Source organism: Thermobia domestica, chromosome 7 (genome assembly GCF_964235325.1).
Source record: "Thermobia domestica chromosome 7, izTheDome1.hap1.1, whole genome shotgun sequence".
Classification (NCBI taxonomy): Eukaryota; Metazoa; Arthropoda; class Insecta; order Zygentoma; family Lepismatidae; genus Thermobia; species Thermobia domestica.
In genome coordinates this window covers 36,109,736-36,134,017 of record NC_137460.1, presented here as the reverse complement: position 1 = coordinate 36,134,017, position 24,282 = coordinate 36,109,736, and the positions used below count along the sequence as shown (strand labels likewise).

Here is a 24,282-nt window from a genome sequence, read left to right as displayed (position 1 = left end):
GAGACGCGAAAACTCTTGATATGCGAGGCAGGACCAAAAGGTCTTTTCAGAATAGTAATACATATGTAGTAACAGCAAAGGAATTATGCATGTTTTGTAAACAAAATCATACTTTATTTCAATGTTCGTCTTTTTTGCATGCTAGTAATAAGGAAAAGCAAGAATTTGTTCGTAAACAAAGATTATGTATAAACTGTTTGCATGCATCATTTTGTTAAGGATTGTAAGGCAGGGTCTTGTAAAAAATGTGGTAAGAAACATAACACTTTACTACACTTTGAATCAGATGATGAATATTCTCTGATTCAGGACTTAGTAAGTAGTAAGAATCCCTCAGGTCAATCAGGATCAGTCAATGGTAAGCAAGAAACATCACAAGGTTCTTATTGTACTTTGAAAATGAAACGCATTCCTCAGGTTATTCTATCAACAGCTATTGTGCATGTGAAGGATAGTAGTGGGGTAACATATCAGTGTCGTGTTCTTTTGGACAACGGTTCTCAATCGAACTTTGTGACAGAAGCCTTAGTACAGAAATTGAGATTAACTAAGGATAAGCATTGCGTTCCTATACAAGGTATAAACGATGTGTCTTCTAAAACAAAGTATTGTGTAAATATTCCGTTAACGTCAAGAGTATCAGATTTTTCAAGAACCATGAATTTTTTAGTTTTGCCTCGCATTACAGGTAACATTCCGGCAGAGTTAATCAATTATGATAGTTGGAATTTACCTAAGGATATTCAACTAGCAGATCCTCTGTTCTTCCAGCCAGATAAAATTGATATGCTACTTGGGGCAGAAATATTCTTTGAACTTTTGTTGCCAGGCCAAAGGGCACGTGAAGGTGATTTCCCAATATTACAAAATACTAAGTTAGGATGGATTCTTGCCGGAAGGATTCCACCATCATCATCGAAGTCACTTGTCAGTCAGCATCCCCAAATACCTACTACAGCATGTTTGGCTCATACTGTTGATGGGTTGGACCAACAGTTACGTAAATTCTGGGAGTTGGAAGAAGTAGACGCTGTAACAATGAGTAAAGAAGAACAAGAATGTATGACACACTTCCATGAAAATACTCGAAGAGATAGTACAGGCAGATTTGTAGTTCGTTTACCGTTTAAGAAAAATCATGAAGATTTGGGAGACTCATATGAAGAAGCCTTAAGAAGATTCAATCAATTGGAAAGTAGGTTGCAGAGGAATCAAACCCTACATGCAGATTATTGTAAAATTTTGGATGAATATCTTACATTGGGACACATGAAAGAAATTAATACTTCAAAGGAAGACAAACATTTGTGCTATCTACCACATCATCCAGTTTTTAAGCCAACTAGTAGTACAACCAAAACAAGGATTGTGTTTGATGCTTCTGCAAAAACATCAAACGGTTTATCTCTGAACGATATTCTGTTGACTGGGCCTACTATCCAACAAGATATGTGCTCTATTGTATTGCGTTTTAGAACGCATCAAATTGTATTTAGTGCAGATATTGAGAAAATGTACCGTCAGATAAGATTGCACCCTGACGATACATGCTTTCAAAGAATACTATGGAGGAAATCAATTAAGGAACCTTTTAAAACTTATGAATTAGTAACTGTAGCTTTCGGGACAAGGCCTGCACCATATTTAACAACAGGATGCTTACAACTATTGGCAGAAGAAGAGGCAGAGCGCTATCCAGTTACATCTAAAGTAATCCAACGTGATTTCTATGTTGATGATGTAGTGTCTGGAAGTCATGATGTCGAAAGTGCGCTTGTGTTACAATCAGAGTTAATCAATTTGTTGAAGAGCGCAGGATTTGTTCTACGAAAATGGAGTTCAAATCATCCTAAATTATTAGAAGCTGTCTCACCAGAATTGAGAGAGACGGAAACTCCATTTCAATTTAATCGGAATGATGGGATCAAGACATTGGGTTTAGAATGGCATCCATCATCAGATAAGTTGTTGATTTGTAGTAAGGCACCAACAAATACATCATTATCAAAAAATGAAAGAATTACAAAGCGTGAAGTCACAAGCATCATTGCGTCAATTTTCGATCCCTTGGGACTGATTAGTCCAATTGTAATTTCTTTCAAAATGTTTTTGCAAGAATTATGGTTATGCAATGTACACTGGGATGATGATTTGCCTGAAAGACTATTGGAACGTTGGAATCATTTATTCGCAGAGATACCCATCATCACAAGGATACAAATTGATAGGTTTATCTTAGTCCAGGGCCAAGTTACAAACATTCAAATTCATGGATTTTGTGATGCTAGCGAAAAAGCATACGGAGCTTGTATCTATGTCAGATCAGAAAACAAGACAGGTGATATAAATGTTTGTTTATTGTGCTCAAAATCAAAGGTTGCTCCAACCAGAAGAGTAACACTTCCACGATTAGAGTTATGTAGTGCAGTACTCTTAGCGAAACTTGTTAACAAAACCATCCCTATTCTTGATATGAAAATCGATGAAATTCATTTATGGACCGATTCTAAAATTGTGTTAGCTTGGATTGCATCACCAGCAAATCGTTGGAAACAATTTGTAGCAAATAGAGTTTCGCAAATTCAAGAAATTACCAACATCAGTGTTTGGAAACATGTTTCGTCACAACAAAATCCTGCAGATCTTATCAGCAGAGGAGTAAGCTCTACACTTTTACAGCATTCCAAATTATGGTGGCATGGACCTGAATGGTTAAAGGATCCAGTGTCGTGGCCTAAGGAAAATTCGTCGATGGAAATAGAGATTCCAGAGGAGCGGATAACGTCCAAGACTGTATTGGTGAATATTAATCATACAACGAACTTTATGGAAGGGTTTTCCACCTTAGGGAAGCTGCTTAGAGTTGTTGCGTATTGTCGAAGATTCATTTACAATGTGACACATAAATCTACAAGAAGGAATCATGCATTATCAGCTGATGAGCTAAAGACAGCCTTACAAACGTGTGTTCGTATTGTTCAACGTACTTGTTACAATGAAGAAATTCAAGATATGTCATCGGGATGTTCCGTATCCAAAAACAGTTCATTGAGAGATTTACATCCATTCATTGATAATCAAGGTCTTTTGCGAGTAGGAGGGCGACTTGAACACTCTGATTTATCCTATAGCAATAAACACCAATTGATCCTCCCTACTGACCATCATTTAACTAGACTTATCATTACAGCAGAACATTTGCGTTTATTGCATGCTGGACCACAATTACTCTTAGCATCTCTTCGAGAAAAATATTGGATTCCACGTGCTAGACAAGTTATCAAAGCAGTGCTACACAGATGTTTGCCGTGTTTCAAACTGAAGGCTGTAACGTCAGAACAATTGATGGGTCAACTTCCACCACCTAGAGTGACTCCTTCACGTCCATTTTGTAACACCGGAATTGATTATGCTGGTCCTGTGATCTTGAAGAATGCACCAAGAAGTCGTGTCAGATGCAAGGCATACATAGCCATATTTATTTGCTTAGCAGTTAAAGCTATTCACTTGGAATTAGTAACTGATCTAACCGCATCAGCATTCTTAGCAGCACTTAGAAGATTTATATCTCGAAGAGGAAGGTGTTCCCATATTTTCAGTGATAATGGATCCAATTTTGTCAGGGCAAATCATGAGTTGAATTCATTATACAAGCTGTTCACTTCAGAAGCGTTTCAGGATTCTATTAGTGAATTTGCTGCCTCAGAAGCCATCACATGGCATTTCATTCCTCCGAGATCTCCACATTTTGGTGGTCTCTGGGAAAGTGCCGTCAAATCAATGAAATATCATCTAAGGAGAGCGATTGGAAATACTGCACTCACATATGAGGAATTAAGTACCTTATTGACCCAGATAGAAGCATGTCTCAACTCGCGACCTATCACCATTTTGTCGAGTGATCCTACAGACCCTAGCTATCTTAGTCCTGGCCATTTTCTTATTGGTTCACCCTTAATGAGTTTGCCTGAACCTGATATAACCGATGTTAAGGAAACTTATCTCTCTAAGTGGCAACGTATCCAACAAATGCAACAATACATATGGAAACGTTGGTCTATAGACTATCTCCATGGACTGCAACAACGCAGCAAATGGAAGAAGATATCACAAAACTTGAAACCGAATACTATAGTGTTAGTGAAAGAAGACAATCTTCCCCCTTTATCCTGGCAGTTGGGAGTAGTCGACGAGGTGTACAAGGGGCAAGACGAACTTGTAAGAGTAGTGAAAGTCAAAACAAAATCTGGGACTTACAAACGTTCAATAACCAAACTGGTTCCTTTTGGTTAATATATTGTAGAGTTTGTGTTATATTCCTTAATTGTTGATTATGTTCAATCAAGAGGGGGGAGTATGTTAGGAATTTCTTTTAGTTGTAACTAGTTTAGCATTCGAAGACTGGCAACACTGATAAAAAAAAGAAGAAGAAGAAGAAGAAGTATGAGGCAGATAGAGTTGGTTAGATGCACACATAGACATTTAACATTTATTCAGTGTTTTTGGTACAGTTTAAGGTTTAGAATATTCTGCAACATCTAGTTTTGTTCCAGCTTTTTATCTTGTGGATTATATAGTTCATAACACATGTAATAGTATCTTTCAACATTAAAATCGTTGGTATAGAACTCAATCAGCATGTTTAATGTGGTATCAGTAAAAAATACATGAGATATACTAAGACTGTAGTGACATCTATCGGCAAAACTTGTCCCTTTAAACCATCCTTAAATATTGTGAGTAATGTCCTATAGGGTAACGATAGTTCAGTTGTAAGTGTACTCAACTCTGGTAAATACACGATTCGATCCCAGAGCTCCCTCGTGGCTAAGCAATTAGCGTACGCGCCTTTGGCGTGGGAGACCCAGGTTCAAGTTCCAGCGGGAGCTAATGTGGTTGGGATCCCACGTTAAAATAGGTCCACATCTCATGTAGCCTCGCTGCTGAACGAGACGCTAAACTCACAAATCAAATCAAATCAAACGATTCGATCCCAGGTCATGTAAGTTTGTGTTTGACAACATCATGCCCATGGGTTTCCTTGAGTTCTCCCATCTCCTCCCACATTTCCATTCTATCAACTTTTTCATAAACATTCACTTTCGTTTATCGTTCCTCTCCTTTAGTCCACAGGGCATAACCGTGGGACGTTAAATTTAAATTTTTTTGTCATTTTTCTACGTCTTATGCCTGTCTTTCAATCTCTAAAGAACCTGAAAAAAAAGTAAAAGAATATAAAATAATGAAGGCTGGAGAGTCCCAAATATGATATTTGTCTACCCCAACGTTTATGTAATATGGATTGAACTTGTTAACTTATACATCACAAAAGAACTCTTTACAAAAATAAAATAAAAGAAAGTATATTTCATTGGAGCACTGTATTACCGTATAAATATTTTGTTTCTATGCTGTTTGAAATAAATCCCTTCTCAATAGAGGGATACAATGAGCTTTTAGTTTGGTGATACGTGGTTAGCACATCCTCGGCTATTTTTAGACTTTTAGGCGAAATTTTTCCACTTCGTAGTTAAAGTGGCGCTTATTAATCTTCGTATAATTAGGCTTCCAAACTATGCTATGCGTGTCGGAAATCTTAAAGAATAATTATGTCTGTCTATCAGAGCAAAAACAATAAGAGATATCGAGAAATTGTTTTCTGCGATCAATTCAGCGTCCCAAGAATAGGTACCAGAATATTCAAACCAGAAGTTGTTGAAATTTGCCATTTCCGGTGTCAACAGTTTTCGCCGTACAACGAAATAGGTAATAGATAACAAGCGGTTTCTTGTAATCGATTCAGCGTCTCAAAAGAGCATATTATTATCATCTGCAACACTGTACTAAAACCGGAAGTGATGGTTGGAATTTACTATTACTTTCGGTCTTAGTACTGATTTTCATAGAGCAAAAACTTAAAGATATCAAGTAGCTGTTTTCCAATCGATTCGTCATCCCAAGGAGAGGTTTCATGGCCGAGGGTAATCCTCTATTCAAACCGAAAGTAGTAGAAATCAACCATTTCCGGTTTTCAAGTTTATCGCCATAGAACAAAAACCGTAGCAGATAGCGACAAGCAATTTTGTGCAATCGGATCAGCGTTTCAAGAGAACACATCATCATCTACAACACTCTACTGAAACCGGAACTGTTTGAAATGTACTAGGACTTCCGATTTCAATGCTGATTTCCATAGAACATGCCATCCCCACCCTCAGCAATTTAGGGAAACCGGAACTGGTTAAAATTTTAGTACTACTTTTAGTTGCAATATTGATTTCCACAAAACAAAAACGGTGAGAGATATCCAGAAACATTTTTTTAAAATCAATCCAACGTCCGAAAAATAGGTCCCATCTCCTTCGTTAACGCTCTATTCAAGCCGGAAGTGGTAGAAATCAGTTGTTTCCGGTTTTATCTTGAATCACCATAGAACGAAAACGGTAATAGATTGAGCGATAAGCGGCTTTTATCTATCGATTCATCGTCTCAGGAAAACATACCATCACCACCCGCAACACTCTAACAAAACCGTAAGTGGTTGGAGTTTATTACTACTTCTGGTTTCAGTACGTATTTCCGTAGAGGAATAACGGGAAGGGATATCAAAAAAATGGTTTTCGACACAGGGCATCGTCCCAAAAAGGAGTTTGATTTCGACTTTTATCTATCTGTTGAAACCGGAAGTGGTGAAAAATTATGATTTTTGTGTTATAACACATCATATAGTGGATAAAACGGAAATAGTTCCGACAAGTAGTATTTTTTATATATTGATTCAGAACTAAGAATATGTTTCACGTCTATTTTATTCTTTCTATTGCAACCGGAAGTGATAGACATTATTTACCACTTCTGCTTTTAATGTTAATTTCTATAGAGCAAAAACAGCATTAGATAGCGAGTAATGGCTCTTTAATATAGATTCAGCGTTCGAAAAACAGGTTCTTTCTTTGATTTTATTCCTCTGTTTCAACCAGAAATTATAGATGCACTACTTGAAATTTGAGTATTGAATTTGCATTTGGAAATCTACTGTAGTTTCATACTGTGAAACGAAACATACTTCTCCTCCTCCTTCTCCTCATTATTATTATTATTATTATTATTATTATTATTATTATTATTATTATTATTATTATTATTATTATTATTATTATTATTATTATTATTATTATTATTAAATGTCGACTAAAAGCAGGGAATTCGTGTTACTATATCTCTTGTCGTCGCGACTTATGTCGAAGAATTTGAAGCTTAAAATATATAACACGATAATCATGCCTGTTCTGTATGGTTGCGAAACATGGTCGCTTACTCTGAGGGAAGAACATAGACTGAAAGTATTTGAGAACAAGATCCTGAGAAGAATATTCGGACCCAAGAGGAACGGAAATTGAAAATGGCGGAAACTTCATAACAAGGAACTACATAATTTATACGGTTTACCCAACAGTGTTAGGGTCGTCAAGTCTAGAAGGCTTAGGTGGGCAGGTCAGGTAGCTAGAATGGAAGAAAGTAGAAACGCTTTCAAAGTCCTGACTGGAAGACCCATCGGAAAACGACCATTAGGAAGACCTAGGCGCAGATGGGAGGACAATATTAAGATGAATCTCGCAGAGATTGGAATACAAAGTAGAAACTGGATTCAATTAGCTAAGGATAGAAGTCAGTGGAGAGCTTTTGTGAACGCGGCACTGAACCTCCGGGTTCCATAAACCATAGAGTTAGTTAGTTAGTTTATTATTATTATTATTATTATTATTATTATTATTATTATTATTATTATTATTATTATTATTATTATTATTATTATTATTATTATTCAAAATAATTCTTTGAGTGAACGCAATTAAGTGGAAGGTTCGAAGTTAAACCAACGAATTGTGACATGGTGTGTGCAAGTTTATTGTTAAGTAATACGAAATTTACTTGTAAGAACAATACAGTAAAATATGGCATTGGTTAGTATAGCCATTGCCCAGTTTAAATGCCATGTCTTACTTCCTAATTCCTTCGAAAAGATAGCCAGTGTTTCTAGTCTTTTTTTTTTTTTTTTTTTTTTTTTTTTTTTTTTTTTTTTCATGAAGAAGCTTGCATGTTTCGTAGTTTGTGCAGTTTTGAAATGTTTGTGTGTAATTTATTTAAAATTTCTTTGACTTTTTTATCTAAGGATGGAAAAGATTTGTTCCCAAATGCGTTTGTATTATTATTACCCATGTGTAGTTATTATTATTATTATTTTTAAAATTATGTATTGCAGCTAAAACATCGAAGAGTAGAAGGACGTCCGATATCATTTCCATTTTGGTGAATGTCTATGGCAGTAAGGAGTTGTTCGTCAACGAATACAGAACGCTTTTGGCGGATCGTCTATTGTCACAATTTAGCTATAACACGGAAAAAGAAATACGCTATCTGGAGCTATTAAAGCTAAGGTAATAATCTGAAATATAGGTACCGCCTAGCATATTTTTTTCTTTACTAAATGATGCTACTAAGTTTAGAGTACCAATCCATTTGTCCCAGTAAACCCGTTTCAGGGAAAGTTGTTGTCTTATCCTCTGTCGTTCCAAGTATAAAAATTAGATGTTGCTTGGGAGGATTATAAGTTTGCCAGCATATCATAATTTACACATTGTTGAATATTGTGGTCAAATAAATATGTAAGTTCAGTGAATTAACCGATTTTCGTACTTTGAGCGGCTGAACGTGAGTGCAACAGCCACTCTTGAAGTTAGTTCTCTTAGGATAAACACATTAGCATTGTAAGGTTAGTCATATAAGGTAGTTAAGGCAATAACAATTGTATAAAAGATATATGTATCTACAACTTTTCCCTAACAGTGTACAATTGGGCCGTTGAACTTGTGTTCCGCTAAGTAATTTATTTTTCTGATAACCTTAGCAGGATTTGTAATTCCAACGAGCAGTTTATATCTATGTATATTATTGGGTATTTCTGGTTCACTTCTTAAAAAAAAAAAAAAAAAAAAAAAAAAAAAAATCAAAAACTTATTCCGTGACTAAAAATTAGCACTTGCACTTGAATTAAACCGTTTCTCGCTCGGGGCGAGTAAGTTTATGGAGGCCCTATCCCCTTTAGGAAGTGTTTTTCAATGAAAGTGTAGTTAAAAAATCCATAAGATACTCTATTTTTTGAAAAGAAAAGAATAACTCCCTTACCTCAGGATATGCCCATAAATCGTTCTTGAGGTAGGTACTAGATATGTTCCAAAATATACCTATGGAAAAGGTTGAGAACCCCTGCTGTAGACTAAAGGGCATAATTGTTTTTTGTGTTTGAGTGAAGCCTATATTTCTAAGTAAGACTGTGTATAACACAATCCCAGTTCTTATCGAGGTTGTTTATCCAGATTTAACGTTGACCTGCGAAATAACACACATTTGGCTAAGTGGTTTGAAGTCAGCGCATCGACTTTTAACGTCTTATTTGTGACTACCTTGGCTGAAGTTAGTTTCCCCTTAATTCAAGTAGCTCCACAATTCTCTTGCAACGCTTTGTCAACGCAGAACATGGTTTACCTCCTTTGGGGGGTGGAATTCTCAAGTTCACACATACGTAATGAACGAAACAGTGCCACACGGAAACTGAACCTCATATGTTCCGCTAAGTTCCTACTGTCATTGGAATCGTGATATCCACATGAAAACTTGAATGCTAATTTCCGCGATTGTATGTTCTCTTTGTGTTCATTCCAAGTTTTTCGATTTTAAAGTAGTAGTTCGATTTATGGGTCAGGATGAAGTATTTAATAAATTTGTATCTGAATAATAATTTGTAAGGAAGATTTCTGTTTGAATTGTTCTAAATTACAGAGTATGCTAAGGGTATTGTGGGTAAGGTTGTTGGGTTATATGTAGATGCTTGATAATGGTCATTTAAAATTTAATTTGTTTTTCTGCAGGTTTGGAGAAGCCCAACTTCATTACTGTGAAGTCATGTTGAAAGATGTTTACGATTCTAACAGAATTAATAATCACTTGCATTCAGATCCAAATTTCAACCTCGATCAAGAGGTACGTATGTCATTTTAAGATTTAGTAATATGTAAATGAAAATGAAATAAAATCTTCGTTTAATATTTTGCAGTGATGACGTATGAGCTAAAGGAGAGGCGTAGTAAATACTGATTGATGATAAATGAATAGGTTGATATGTAAGAAATAGAGGAAACGGAAGAACCCCGAGAAAACATGGATACAAGGTTGTTCAACATAAGTTCACATTATTATGTGTGATCGAACCAAGAACAAGGACGCCAATCCTGGGGAGGCCGAGGGTGCCCCCCTAAAGTTCATGTAGGCCCCCGTAGTGTATTTATGAATATACAATATTTTGCATAATTTGAATGGAAGTTGTCTTTAAAATCCTCATATATATAGAATACTTTCCTCATATATATACTTTCTGCATCTGAATGCCCCTTCCCCCCCCCCCCAAATTTACAGAGAAATCGGCGCCCTTGATCAAGAACCCTTCGTACCAGGGAGAAGCGCTCTGTCACTGAGCTGTCAAACCTGAGTAATACATGAAGATTGTCCAGAAAGTAACAGACATTTTGAAATTAAAAAAAAAAAAAAAAAAAAAAAAAAAGAATGAACACAAACCAAATTTCATTATATACATTTGAAAGGTACACTCTTAAACTATTTTTCCATATAATCGCCATGCAAATTAAGGCAGTTATCATACCGTGGCACAAGTTTTTCAATACCGTCGCGGGAGAAATCTGCCCGCGTGCGATTTCAACCACTACCGTACACCGGCGTGCAGTTCGCCGTCAGTATCAAAGCGTTCTGTAGCGAGCCATGTCTTCATCGCTGGGAAGAGATGATAATCGCTCGGCGCCAAATCCGGACTGTATGGTAAGTGATCGAACACCTCCCATCCAAAACCATTTAAGAGCTCTCAAATACGCATGGCCGTGTATGGACGTGTGTTGTCCTCATTGTATCAATGCCTCACTCGGCCTTCACCTGTTATTCCAAAATCCGTACACTTCACACAGCTGGCGATGGATTTCAGTTGGCATAATGGCTTTTTGCCAACAAAAACCTAATCACAGAATGCACCTCACAAGAGGCGGGATTTTCTATTGCAGCGCACGTTGTAATACATCACATAAAGCACAGTAAGAACGTCACAGTCCTCACGCTATCACAGCTGGATGCGTACTGAGTGTGGCAACGTTCTGACATCATAATAACAACTCTAGCGCCGCCTACTGCCGCGATAGGCCAAAACAGTGCTACTTTCCTGATAGCCCTCGTATTTCAGTTATTACTTTTGACTAATTTCTTTTTCTTTTAATTTAGAATGTAAAAGAACACGAAGGAAATTAAAAAATAAAAATGTTAACAATTCCGAAGATTCAAGAGACTTTTTTCGTTATATTTCAGTTTAGTTAGTATCATGACAAGGATAAGAAAAAAAAAGTTAAAAAACTATAAGAACTGCATTAAAAAAAATAATGTCAATAAGAAAATTAAAAATTAAAGCTCCCCCTCCTCTTACAGTTTAATAAAAATTTGATATTTTTGACAGTAAGAGAAAGCTTTATTAATAGATCGTGTGAACAGAAATGTCGTCGGATGAATGTTACTTAATGTCATCAAGAGGAGCTTTACTAACAAAATTAATATTCTCAATTACCCGTAAGATTAAAAAATAATATACATGGTGTTCAAAACAACGCCGACAACGCTTGGGAGGACACCAAGATAAGACAAAAAGTATAGATCAACTTGAGTGAAGAAATCCGTCATTTCGGAGTTATAGGCTGCCGAAAACATGAAAAAAAAAAAAAAAAAAAGAAAAAAAAAGAACTTTAAAGGACCATAGCTTCAATACTATGGGATCTACCACAGCCAGGTCGAGACTTCACTTAGGAAGTAGTATGTGCCCTATCTAAATATCCATGATTCAATTTTTATAGGGGTAATTGGTGAGTACTTCATATTATTTGCCCGTATCCAAACTCCCTCTATAAAAATTGTTAGGTGATTACCGCAGGATTCTGAAGCATGTATTCTTGAATAGCGCACATAGTAGTTCCTAAGTGAAGTCTTTACCCGACTACGGTAGATCCCATAGTATTGCAGCTGTGGACCTTTAAAGTTTTTAAGTTTTCGGCAGCCTATAACTCCGAAATGACGGGTTTCTGCACCCAGGTTGGTCTGTACCTTTTGTCTTATCGTGGTGTCAGGAATTACCTCCCAAACGTTGTCGGTGTTGTTTTGAAACACCCTGTATAACCAGGTAACAATCAATGTAGTTAGTGCACTGTCACATTTATATAAACATATTTTGTAGGAAAACACATACGAGTTGATACCTCCTATGTTATATAGTTGATTTTCAAATTATATGGTAATGCGTTTAAATACGTTACTTTATTTTAATACATTGTTGAATGATTTACCACTGATGTTGAAGCACAAGAATGCGAAGAAAATTCTGCATAATGTGATTTAAATTAGTGTGAATTTTGAAAAAGGTTAATCGATTTATTTATCCGAAATAAAGAAACTACTGCAACCTTCTAAGAATACAAACAAGTTTAGAACATTTTTTAAAAAATAAAAATCTTACCTGATAAAACTACCAAAATACAAATTTCCAATCTCGGGTTGGTAAAGTGGTACTGAAGATAGAGTGGTGAGTCAAAAATGAAATAAAATCTTTATTAGTTTAACGTCCCACGATTATGCTCTGTTAGGTTAAAAGGAGATTAATAATAATTGAAAGTGAATTATTATGGAAGATTTGGAGAAATGAGGAAACGGGAGAAGCCCGAGAAAACTCACATACATGATGTTGTCCACCACAAACTTACTTGACCTGGGATTGAACCAAGGATCAACTAGGTCACTATGCATCCTACACTGTCCAGTCAGTCATAAATATTTTTTATATATTTGTATGGATAGAGATTAGTAGGAATAATAATATTAATGGTAATTGGTTTTATAATGATTATTATTTAAATATATCATTGAAAATGTATTATTTAAATATATCATTGAAAATGTAATGACTTAAACATTTGTTTATTATGAAATCTAACGAAGTTGTTAATAATAAACTGTGTGTTTAAGTTTCACTAATTTACTGCAATGTACATTATAAATTTTCTTAAACTTAACGAGAATTGATTTGTAACTTACGTTGTATATTGGAATGTAATTTAAAAATGGTAAATTGATTTACTTAGAAAGTAATTCTGTATCTTTAACAGTTTCCAGCGTCGGCTTTGATATTGTCCGCTCAGTTCTGGCCTCCTTTCAAGGAAGAAACTTTAAAGCTGCCGAAGTTGGTGATGGACCATCTTGAAAATTATACGAGAGCATTTGAAACACTAAAGGTAACGACTAACTGCCTTTTCGTAGGCTTTTTTTGTCTTTTCCTTGTAATTTTATAGTTTTTGTGGAGGGTCATTTCTTATAGAAAAAAAAATTTATTTTATAACTTTAGTCCGATACAGTTAGTGGGTAGCCTTATCATCTATATTGAATACAGTGTTCACACTAAGGATATTATAAAATAGAGGATCTGCCCACACAACAAAATCGTGAGGCCATACGTCACAGCATCGCCACACCTGCTCTGCTCACTTCGCTCCACTAAGATCGCAATGTTTCGAGCCAACAATCATGGTGGAAACGAGAGAAGCCAATCAGACGTGCCTGCTCGGACGATGCTCGGTTGTTTTTTGGCTTCACTGAGTTCATATGATGAAGATACGTATGGGCAGATCCTCTATTTTATAACATTCTTGGTTCACATATATATAATTTTTTCTTATATGTAATAAAGAGAATGTCTGGTATACTATTGTTAACTTAATAAAACTGACTTTATTATTTCTGTACATTTATGCTGTGAAAATTTTCAGGTACTTTTTATGTTTCTTTAGTCGGTTACTGTGTATGGAGAAAATCCTAACCCCCAAAACTAAAACTCTGATTTTTACTAGTCGAAATTAAATGCATAAATTTTATAATTTTTATCGTACGAAACCAGAGTATAATCACTGTCTAGAAAGTACTCGTATAATTAAACCTACCCCAAACCACTTAGCGTAACGGCCAGATTTGTGGGCCTGAGCCGCTCCACGCCATCTGTTAGCGACTGGTGGAACTGCGTTCAGGCTAGCGACGAACACCTGCTGCGTCGCCTTACCTCTAACCGGCATATCGGGAGCTGCCACGTCTTTTATTCACGTGACTCCCCAGGTTGCCTCACGACGCTCCGGCCGGAAATCGAACCCGGGACCACGCGGACGTGAATCCAACGCTTTAACCACTGTACTATGATGTCCCAACACCCATATAATTACTTCATCAAAACTGGAAGGCATAAAATATAATAATATAACTGAAACGTGATCAGTGATCAACATTAGTTTCAGCGGTAGTTTTGTCTCCGTACATCGTGATCGACGTAACGAACAAAACAGTTCCTAAAAATTTTCATAAGATAAATATATGGGCATAATAAATTTAGTTTTATCATTTACTTTTCTTCATATATTTTTCTTCTGTTGTGTATATCTAAGGATGTCTTAGTATATATAATATAACATAATTGTTAATTTTCTTAATTCAGGGCAATCGAACGTTGTGTTGGAAACCTCATCTGGGTTCTGTGAACCTCGATATAGAGCTGAAGGACAGAAAAATCAATCTCACTGTCTCTCCAATACACGCCACCATTATATGGCACTTTCAGAGCAAGAGTAAGTGTACCTGTTTTGACAGGCATTTTGTTTATGTCACTTTTTAAATGCATTTTGGCTATGTAGAGCTGTCCAAGCGTTTTTCTTTTTTCAAACTATATTAATTTACTTTAATCATGTGTACCGTTTCTGGTTTCAGCTCCTGCTAGATCGATTGTTAGATTATGTTACTAAAATTCCAAAAATAAAATTTACAATTGAAGATTTTTTAAGTACCTAGACATTGCAATTTAAAAAAGAAAGAACAAATTAACTGGTGACAAAGTTTACCGGAAATTCATTCCAAGTAATCCATACACTCACAAAATTTCAGATAACTTTATTTAACAAATATTTGGCGCACTGAGGTAAATATTTAGAGATGATGATGATGATTATTATTAATTTTATTATTATTAATTTTATTATTATTATTATTATTATTATTATTATTATTATTATTATTATTATGTAAAAATATATAAACCTGCATTTTTCTGTTCAATGATGCTTGAGTGCAGTGTAGCCCTCTCCAAAATTATAATACCACAGTGTCAGCACTTTTAAAACAGAACCATTTTGTTATTTTAGATCAGTGGACAATTGACGAATTGAGTCAAGTGATGCAAGTTCCATCAACCGTGCTGAGAAGAAAAATAACATTTTGGCAGTCTCAGGTAATAGTCTTTTTTTCTTATCTATCTATTTTTTTTCTTTCCACCTGGTAATTTCCAGAATATACCGGTGTGTTTAAAGTCTTCTTCCGCTTTCAGTGAGTGTGTTTGAATAAAGAGTGTGTTCAAGTTGCGTTTGGTTCGCGAGGGATGTTACTAGTCTACAGAAGCAACGGACATTAGTGACGTCTCTCGTTAGTCAACTTGCCCACTCCCACCGGTATTCAAGCCATGGGAATTTGACTATTATTTAATATGTGCCAAGGCACACTGACGATTAGTGAACTAAAAACTTGATGTAACTGCAATTAGTTTGTGTTTTGTAACAAATTTGTATTATTTTCCCAAAGCTAATGCATCACTTTCGAACGGATGATATGTGTGTGGACCTAATATGTATGAATTTAAATACCCCTCCTTCCAAACTGTAGGGATTTCATTCAAATACAATTAACCGTCTTCAATCTTTAAAATTTTGAAATCGGATGAATATTTTAGAAATACCCTGTGTATATCAATTGTAAAATCCTAATATTAGGATCAGCATAAAATACAGAATTTTAGCATTTATATTTTGCATTTTGAAAGAGTACTGGGAATTAAAGTTAACTTCCTTGTAGTGCAGCTATCAATACATGTCCTATAAGAAGCTGGAAATTTAGTGATATGTTTATTAAACAATTAGTTGGCGAGTTAGTTTAACTAACATCAGTAATATGCATCGCTTGATTACATAGCAACCATTAATCATTCTAGAACTCTTAATGCTGCTTCTTAATATACATTTCTAATCAATTTATTCACATCTATATTGTATAATTAGTCATAACCCTGTGTATCGTTAAACTTACATCCATCGTATCTACCTGGGCTAATCGTATATTCTTAAATTAGTTTGTACAAGCGTCACGCGCGGTGTTATCTAACAATTCGCCATTCTTCAGATTACAGTCCAATTTATTAATGCATCTTCTTCAAAATACGTGCTGACGCTGACATTTTTCTTCTAAACACCCCACCCCACCCCACCCCCACCTCTCGATGCTTTATTGTGTTATTTTTCTGTTCTTTTCCAAACACTTTATTTCCCTGAATTGTGTTATTTTATTCTTATTATTTTCATTTTCCGTTCTGTCCCAAACATTATATTTTCCTGCGTTCCTGTAATATTTTCTTTTTTCTGCTTTTTCCTAAAGAGGTTCTGTTTTCTTACGTTTTTTCTTACTGTTGTCAATTTCTTTTCTTTCCTAAACATATTTTCCAGTTCCCTTCTTATTTCTTTTCTCATTCTTTCCTAAACATATATTTCCAGTGTTCCCTTATTTCTTTCTTTTCTCGTTCTTTCCTAAACACATTTTCAAGTGTTCTCTTCTTGCTTTCTTTTTTCTTTCTTTTTCTTTTTTGTTTTGTTTTTTTGTTTTTTGTTCTTTCCAAACACATTTTCAAGTGTTCCCTTCTTGCTTTCTTTTTTCATTATTTTCTAAACACATTTTCTTTTCCTGTGTTCCCTTCTTAATTTTTTTCATTTTTCTGTTCTTTCCAAAACACACTTTATTTTCCTGCGTTCCTTTCTATTGTGTTCGTTTCTAATTCTTTTAGTAAATACAATATTTGACTGCGTTCCCATCGTAATGTTTTCTTTTTCCATTCTTTCCTAAAAAGTTTTGCCTGCGTTCGCTTTTTATTGTTTTCTTTTTCCCATTCTTTGTGAAATACATCTTATTTTTCTGCGTTCCCTTGTTTTTCTTTCGTAAATTTTATTTTCCTACGTATTCTTCTTATTGTTTTTTTCAGTGCTCGAATTGAGATGGTATGGAATACCATACCAAAATTCATTCCAGGTATAAACATTCAATGTAAAGCTGAAGTATACAAGCATACCGGTAGTAATTTATTTCCAATTTGAATATTGGTTTTCTTTCTTCCAAATATTATTAGTAGTACGAGTTCAGTGATATAGTCATAAAAGGGAAAGAAACACCATAATATATCTGAATAAAGTATATAGAGGGTAGGCATGTTATAGTGCTTAAATATGAATTTCTGTTACGAGAATAAAATTCTAGCTTGTGTATCTCTGATTATGTTATTATCATCATCATCATCATAGGTATTCTGCCTTTATTGGCAGGTCACTTGCCGCAGCTGAGAAGCTTCCATGCTCCACGGTCCTCCGCTAACCTTTTCGTCTTCGCGTATGATCTTTCTGTTTTAATATCATCCATTAATTGTAGTCTCCTTCGCCCGCTCCCTCTCTTTCCCGCCACCATACCAACTAGGACGTCTCTCATGATACAATTTCTTCTTAGGCAATGTCCCAACCAGTTTCTCTTCCTCTTCCTAATAATATCTAAAAGTGTTCTTTTCTCACCCACCATTTCTAACACTCTCTCATTCGTTTTCCGCTCGACCCAACTAATTCTTTCCATTCTTCTCCACACCCACATTTCGAAGGCTTCCAGTCGATTTTCGTCACCTTTACGTAATGTCCACGTTTCCGCCTCATACAGTACAACACTCCACACGAAGCATTTTATGAGTTTTTTTCTCAACTCTTTATTCAAGGTCCCACAAAACAAACTTTTCTTCCTCCTAAAGGCTTCTTTCGCCATTCCTATTCTTTTATTTCACGTTCGCACTTCATGTCATTACTAAGATTATGTTATTGAAACAATAAAAAATATGTCATATCGAACATTTGACATTCATTTTAATTTACAAAACTGTTTCTAATCTATGTAGCACATTACGGATAAGGTTTGTTTAATTCCTTCTTATACCTATACTGTGACATCATAAATAAATAGCTGCTGGATATTTTCTAAGTTGTGTTCAAAATATAACAAAACAAATGACATTCAATTGATAATACGTTTTCCCCACATTTCTTTTTCTTTTTTTTTTTTCAGAAAAGTTAAATGTGTCTAATAAACCAAATTCAAAACTACGAAAATGTATAATATATTAATAAAAAATAAATAGTTTTTAAAAGAATATTCATAATTGTCCTTATAATTGTTAACTTTGATGTCATATGTGTTGGTAATCCACTATATAAAAGTGGGCAGTTTCTTAAAGTCACTGGTTATTTGAAATTATACTATTTTGTAATGATCTAATAACTACGTTGTGAAGTACCGTTTATTTTTGTGTATGTATGTATGTATATAATATTTATTTATTTATTTTACTAAAATAAACATGAAAATAAGTTGTAGACTTCACCAAATAGTGTTCAAATTGAGATTCTAGGTAGTTACCTCCTCCGTCCGAAAAGTTGTACCAGTTTTATAATTAATTAACTATTAGCAAAAATGTTTCAAGAAAGAAAAAAAAAAAAAAATACAACGTAACTTACATTATATAAATATGAAAAAATATAGTACTTTATGTTACACGTATTGTAGTTTTATTATATGCTGATCATTTCGATGGTTTACTTATCTGCTGATATTTTCTTTCATGATGACAGTAACGTAAAGTGTCTAACAGAACCTTAGTATATACCTTAAACCAGGGTTCGAATCAAGCTATTTTACGAGAGATGTGGGCTTTCCAGATATATATTCAAATGTTTATTTACATAGTAATATAGATGTATATCTCTGGCAAGAAAAAAATCTTCTTTGACAAGCCGGGAAAATTACTTGACGAGAGTGAGAACTCCCCTCCCCCTTCATTCTCGTCGTTGATTCGAACCCTGACTATTACTATTCAAATATGTTCATTCATGTCGCGTAATGAGTTTTTGTATCCCTGCCTCAGATTTCTCCAGCGCCAACCAATTGTGCTAAGAAGTGACCTCTTCTTTCAGGACTTTATCGCTGTGAAAACTCCTTCCTCCTAAAAAGTTTTTCATAGAAAGATGAAAATCAGAAGGAGCCAGGTCTGGGCTATATAAAGTGTGGTTGAACAATTCCGATTAAAACCATTGAAGACGTAAACGTGTTTTCTTTAATAACATGAGGTCTGCTACTGTCGTAAGGATCACTACACTGGCTTAATTTGGCGGTGACTATATCGGCGGACATTTCTTAGGTTTAGAAGTCGATTCAATTTTAAAATAATTTCGAACACTGACTTCAGCAATAAAAGAATTGATAGCACAACAAACCGTCATACAGAGTGAACAGCCAGCTATCTGAGACAAGTTGACCCCGAATGGCGGCTACACGAGCCGCTAGCGTTGTACATGGCGCGAAGGGATTTTACTTTCTGAGTGGTCCTCGTACTTAGTGTTAAAAAGAAATAAACAAAAAGTGATTTCTTAAACCACATATCTTTACAACTGTATTCTCTAATCACTATCTTCGATCTCTCTCTGTCAGTTATTAATGTTTTCAGTACGAAATGACCTCATGTTGACTTCAACTTCACTAGTAAATTTCAATTGACATGACTTAAACTTTGCTGTTTTCGTTCTTCGTCTTCTTTTATTTTGGAATTGTATCTTTGAATGCGTTTTTGTTGCAGGGTCTGTTGCGAGAGGTTAGCACAGATACTTTCTTGTTAGTTGAAGAGAGTCCAACGAGAACCAAGTGTCCGGTGGCCACCGAAATGGTGTGCGAAGATGAGGAAGCCGAGAGTGCAATGGCGTCGGCGCATGACCAGAGAGAGGAAGAATTACAGGTGATTATATATATATATTATTTTTATTGTATTCTATGCTAACTTTATTTGGTTATTCAGAGTTTGTTTAATTAATAAATGAAAAAAGAAAGAAACAGCGTTGTATATGAATTCGAAAGATCCCGAAAAGCATACGTGAAATAATTGAGGGTTATTTTCAAAATGTGAGTTCAATTACAAAACGACTTATTTTATTCTTTTAACGGTAATTATTGTTATTCTATTATTAACGTTTGATTGGTGTACTCAGAACTCTTCTTAAACGTGTTATGTAAACTCCTAATTGAGTAGTTCGCATTGCAGCACTACCGGTATTTGCTTGGTACATGCTACGAACTTACATCAAATATGTACTGTATATGGCAGCGCATATCTTTTATCTCAATCTATTCACATTTTTACACCGATCGTTGGGGACAGGTGGCGTGGTTCCTGTAATCCATCTCTTTTTGAGGACAGATAGTACGGTGGGGAACGGCTTACACATCAAAGAATGAAGTATTCAAACAACAAAAATAACTAGCGCTTTATCGTGGTTACTTGTGGTTAATTCAATACCCATAACCCACTATTCAATATACCCACTTGTGTATGATAGATGCTGCCATCTGTTGTTCTTGTGTGTTGTAAGAATAACAGATAAGAAGAACAGATGGCAGTAATACTATTCATGTTACTGTTATCAGACAATTCATAGGCTTACAAGGCTATTTCCGTGACCGATTACAGAAAACATAGTGCGATATTCGTTAGTTGATGTAAATGCCAAAAATATACTGCGTAAAGCTTTGCTCATAGCGAACGATGAAAAGAAATGCAAATTCTCAGTCAGTTACTAGTTATTTCTGATATGCTCGGAAGGTTATGTTGTGCGTGTTGAATTAACACACAAGTAACACGCTTAAATGGTAGTCATTTTGTATTGTTTTAACACCTCACTTTTGTTGTGTATACTGTAAAATTTGGCTTCTATGATGGTCTACGCGTTCACTAATTCTACCAAATTCAAGCTGTAGTTGTGGTTCCGAATTCAAAACTTCGGTGCTGTATAAGGACGCAAAACATAAAACTCAAACTTTTATCCGTGAAAACTGTCATTTCTCTTCCTGTGGTCTGTTTATATACAAACAGATATTGCATAAATTCTGTATTTGGATATTTCTCTTTCTCGTTGTGTATGAAAACATTGTCGAGATCAAAAACCAGTCGACGTTAAACTGAAAGATTTCATTTCCGCTCCCTAGCGATACTTTTCTTTCTTTACACAGGAGATTTCCCTCAGTAGTTGAAACACTGAACACAGTCAGATATAATGAGTCGAATATGGCTTATACCTACCTAATATTTTTATAGTCCAACGTACAAGGGTGAATCAAAAAGTAAGGTGAATTGTTGATTTACAGGAAAGCGTACAGAGATACGTCGATGAAGCTTTACTATGTTTGAAGTATGGTATCACACTATTATTCGAAGAAGGAACCGTAGTTGTCTAAACATTTGTTCCAACGTGGCACCAAATCATCCATGCCCTGTTCAAAGAAATGTTGTTCCAGATTTCCTAAGCAGGTATGTGTAGCCTGTTGTGCCTCTGTCAGTGTCTGGAAACGCTGCCCACGGAGATGTTGCTTCAGGGGGCCGAACAAATGGTAATCCGACGGGGCTAAATCAGGGCTATACGGAGGGTGATAGAGAATTTCCCACTTGAACCCACGGAGGTGTGTACGGGTCCGTTCGGCTGTATGTGGACTTGCGTTATCATGCAGTAACAACACGACCTCTTGGAGTGCCCCCCGCCGTTTCTGCCGTATGGCTGCTTTCAGCCTGTCCAGGGTTTGGCAGTAGGTGTCTGCATTAATGGTCGTACCCTTTTCCAGAAATTCAACATGAATAACACCGAGACGGTCCCAAAAGACAGTAGCCATTGTTTTCTGGGCAGATGCTATTGTCTTGCATTTCTTGGCCTGTGGTGACGATGGATGTTTCCATGTCATGCTCTGACGTTTGGATTCAGATGTCCATAGAGGTATCGGAGTTTCATCGCCCGTTATGATGCGATGAAGGAATTAATTTCCTTCGTCGGCATAACGTGTGAGGTGGCTCAGGGAAATGCCCATTCGCTGGTTTTTGTGTTCGTTACTCAGAAGCTTGGGTATCCAGCGCGCGCACACTTTTGTGAAGCCCAGTTGGTCATGGACGATATCGCTTACGGAACCATAAGAGAGATTCAATTCATTGGCAATGTCCTGCAACCGCACTCTTCTGTCTTCACGAATCATGGCATCGACGACAGCCACATTCGTGTCGGTGATGGACGTTGATGGTCTGCCACTTCTGCCATCATCTGTGACAGTACTCCTACCACTTGCAAATGCGTTACACCGCACGTACGCTTGTTTCAGCGACATAACACTATCTCCGTAGACCTGCACTAATTCTCGATGAATATCTCATGGTTTTGTTCCCTTGGCCCAGAAAAAACGAATGACACTGCGCACTTCCTCCTTGGTGTAATGTTCCAGTCGTTGCGCCATCTTTGAGTTGCTCTCAGCACCAGACGGGTGGACATAGAATGTTGTACAAGCCGTCACACTTCTATTACCAGATTACCTGTAACATGGAAAAGAATTAATTAGCTACACACAATACTATGGGTTTGACAGGCAATTTCACCTTACTTTTTGATTTATCCTTGTATATTTACCTCAAAATTTGCGAAAGAATGAGTGCATAATGGGAGTGGGTACACGATATAGCTTTGAAAACGGTTGAACGCATACCCACCAAAAATTCTAGCATTACATTAGGGGGTACAGTATTTGGCTATTAGTCTATATTTGCATTTATATCATAACTAATAGTATTTAGAAACAATTTATCATGTCCCGTCGTTATCCGTTATTCAGAGGTTTCAGTGTACATCATCCTCGCAGCATACGTTTACAAACAAAACTTAAAATACCTGCTTACATTTGTAGTACCTGCTTACATTAGTAGTTGTAGTTTCTGTAATATGTATGTTTTGCATTGATTCTGGTCCTATTTAATTCCTCAGTATTTTGACACTTTGAAAATGTTTTCGAAATGACAGTGAAAAAATCGACGTCGACCGTAGTGTATACACATAAAGAGCATAAAAAAAACAGTCAGTATTCAGTGTTTTTACTATTTAGTGTTAAATCACCATGTGCTTTATCCAATTAAATGTATATATATATATATATATATATATATATATATATATATATATATATAATTTGTTTTTACAGGTGTTTTGGTCGTATATAGTAGGAATGTTAACAAACCTTGATTCCTTACCATTGGAAAGGATACACCAAATGCTGAAGATGTTTGCGTCTCAGGGACCCACAGCGGATGAATGTAGTCTCCAAGAGTTAAGACATTTCTTGGACAGAAAAGTTCGTGAGCATAAGTTGCTGTTTAGTGGGGGCTATTATCGACTTCCAAAAACTTAAAGACCTCTGCGAACAAGAAACTAAAACTTGTATGAATGAGAAAAATGTTCAGATTGTTTCGTTGAGATGTGAGATTATATTTAATTGTTGGATGAAAGTGTGTAATAAATAAGTAAATAAAAATAAACCATAAACTACCAACTGTTTTGTATTTATTTCTGCAATATATTTTATGTATGCTAAGTGATCCGTTAATTATTCCCAGGATTTTAAGTAAGTCGTATTGCATATAGAGTCTTGAAACAAACACAGATATATCAAATTACACGTGCCAAATTTAATGGTAAAATTTTGAATCTTAACATGAACCAGAAATAGTAGTTTAAGACGGGACGTTAAATTTGTGAAACGAAAGGTGGCAATTTTCGATCTCATTCAGAATGTTCAGCTCTCTTTTAACAGCCAGGAAGTTTATATATTCATATAAACTTGAATGCAGTACGTTTGGTTCAGTTTTAGAATGTGTACAAGAAAACAAGCAAATTTTGTTTGAAACATGTCCAATTCAAATATGCTTCCTTTGCCGTTGGTATGATGTCGAAATTGTGACGGGAACAGTTTTACAGAAAGAACTAATTTTTCATGTCATTCTAGGGACAAAGGTAGACAATTGTGGAAAAATACTTGAAACGAAAGTCTTATTTTCTTGCATACATTCTAAATCTAAAGGAAAAATAACCACATTTCATTAAAAAAAAAATCTACCAGTTTCTTGTTGAAGTTGACAGATTCACCATTTAACACAGCATTTAGGATTTAGTGATG

General features: G+C 35.6%; 1 protein-coding gene across 3 annotated transcripts in view; it reads left to right on the top strand.

The window, feature by feature from the left end:
* Positions 1 to 23,658, top strand: part of mr (anaphase promoting complex subunit morula) — a 52,751-nt gene extending 29,093 nt beyond the window's left edge. For all 3 annotated transcript variants that reach the window (XM_081764480.1, XM_081764479.1, XM_081764481.1), the window contains exons 8-14: positions 8,264 to 8,438; positions 9,930 to 10,041; positions 13,263 to 13,388; positions 14,633 to 14,762; positions 15,333 to 15,418; positions 19,889 to 20,044; positions 23,311 to 23,658. In XM_081764480.1, the coding sequence (XP_081620606.1) occupies positions 8,264 to 8,438; positions 9,930 to 10,041; positions 13,263 to 13,388; positions 14,633 to 14,762; positions 15,333 to 15,418; positions 19,889 to 20,044; positions 23,311 to 23,517 (992 nt within the window). In that variant the 3' untranslated portion in view covers positions 23,518 to 23,658. The remainder of the gene's footprint in view (positions 1 to 8,263; positions 8,439 to 9,929; positions 10,042 to 13,262; positions 13,389 to 14,632; positions 14,763 to 15,332; positions 15,419 to 19,888; positions 20,045 to 23,310) is intronic.
* The last annotated feature ends 624 nt before the right edge of the window (positions 23,659 to 24,282 follow it).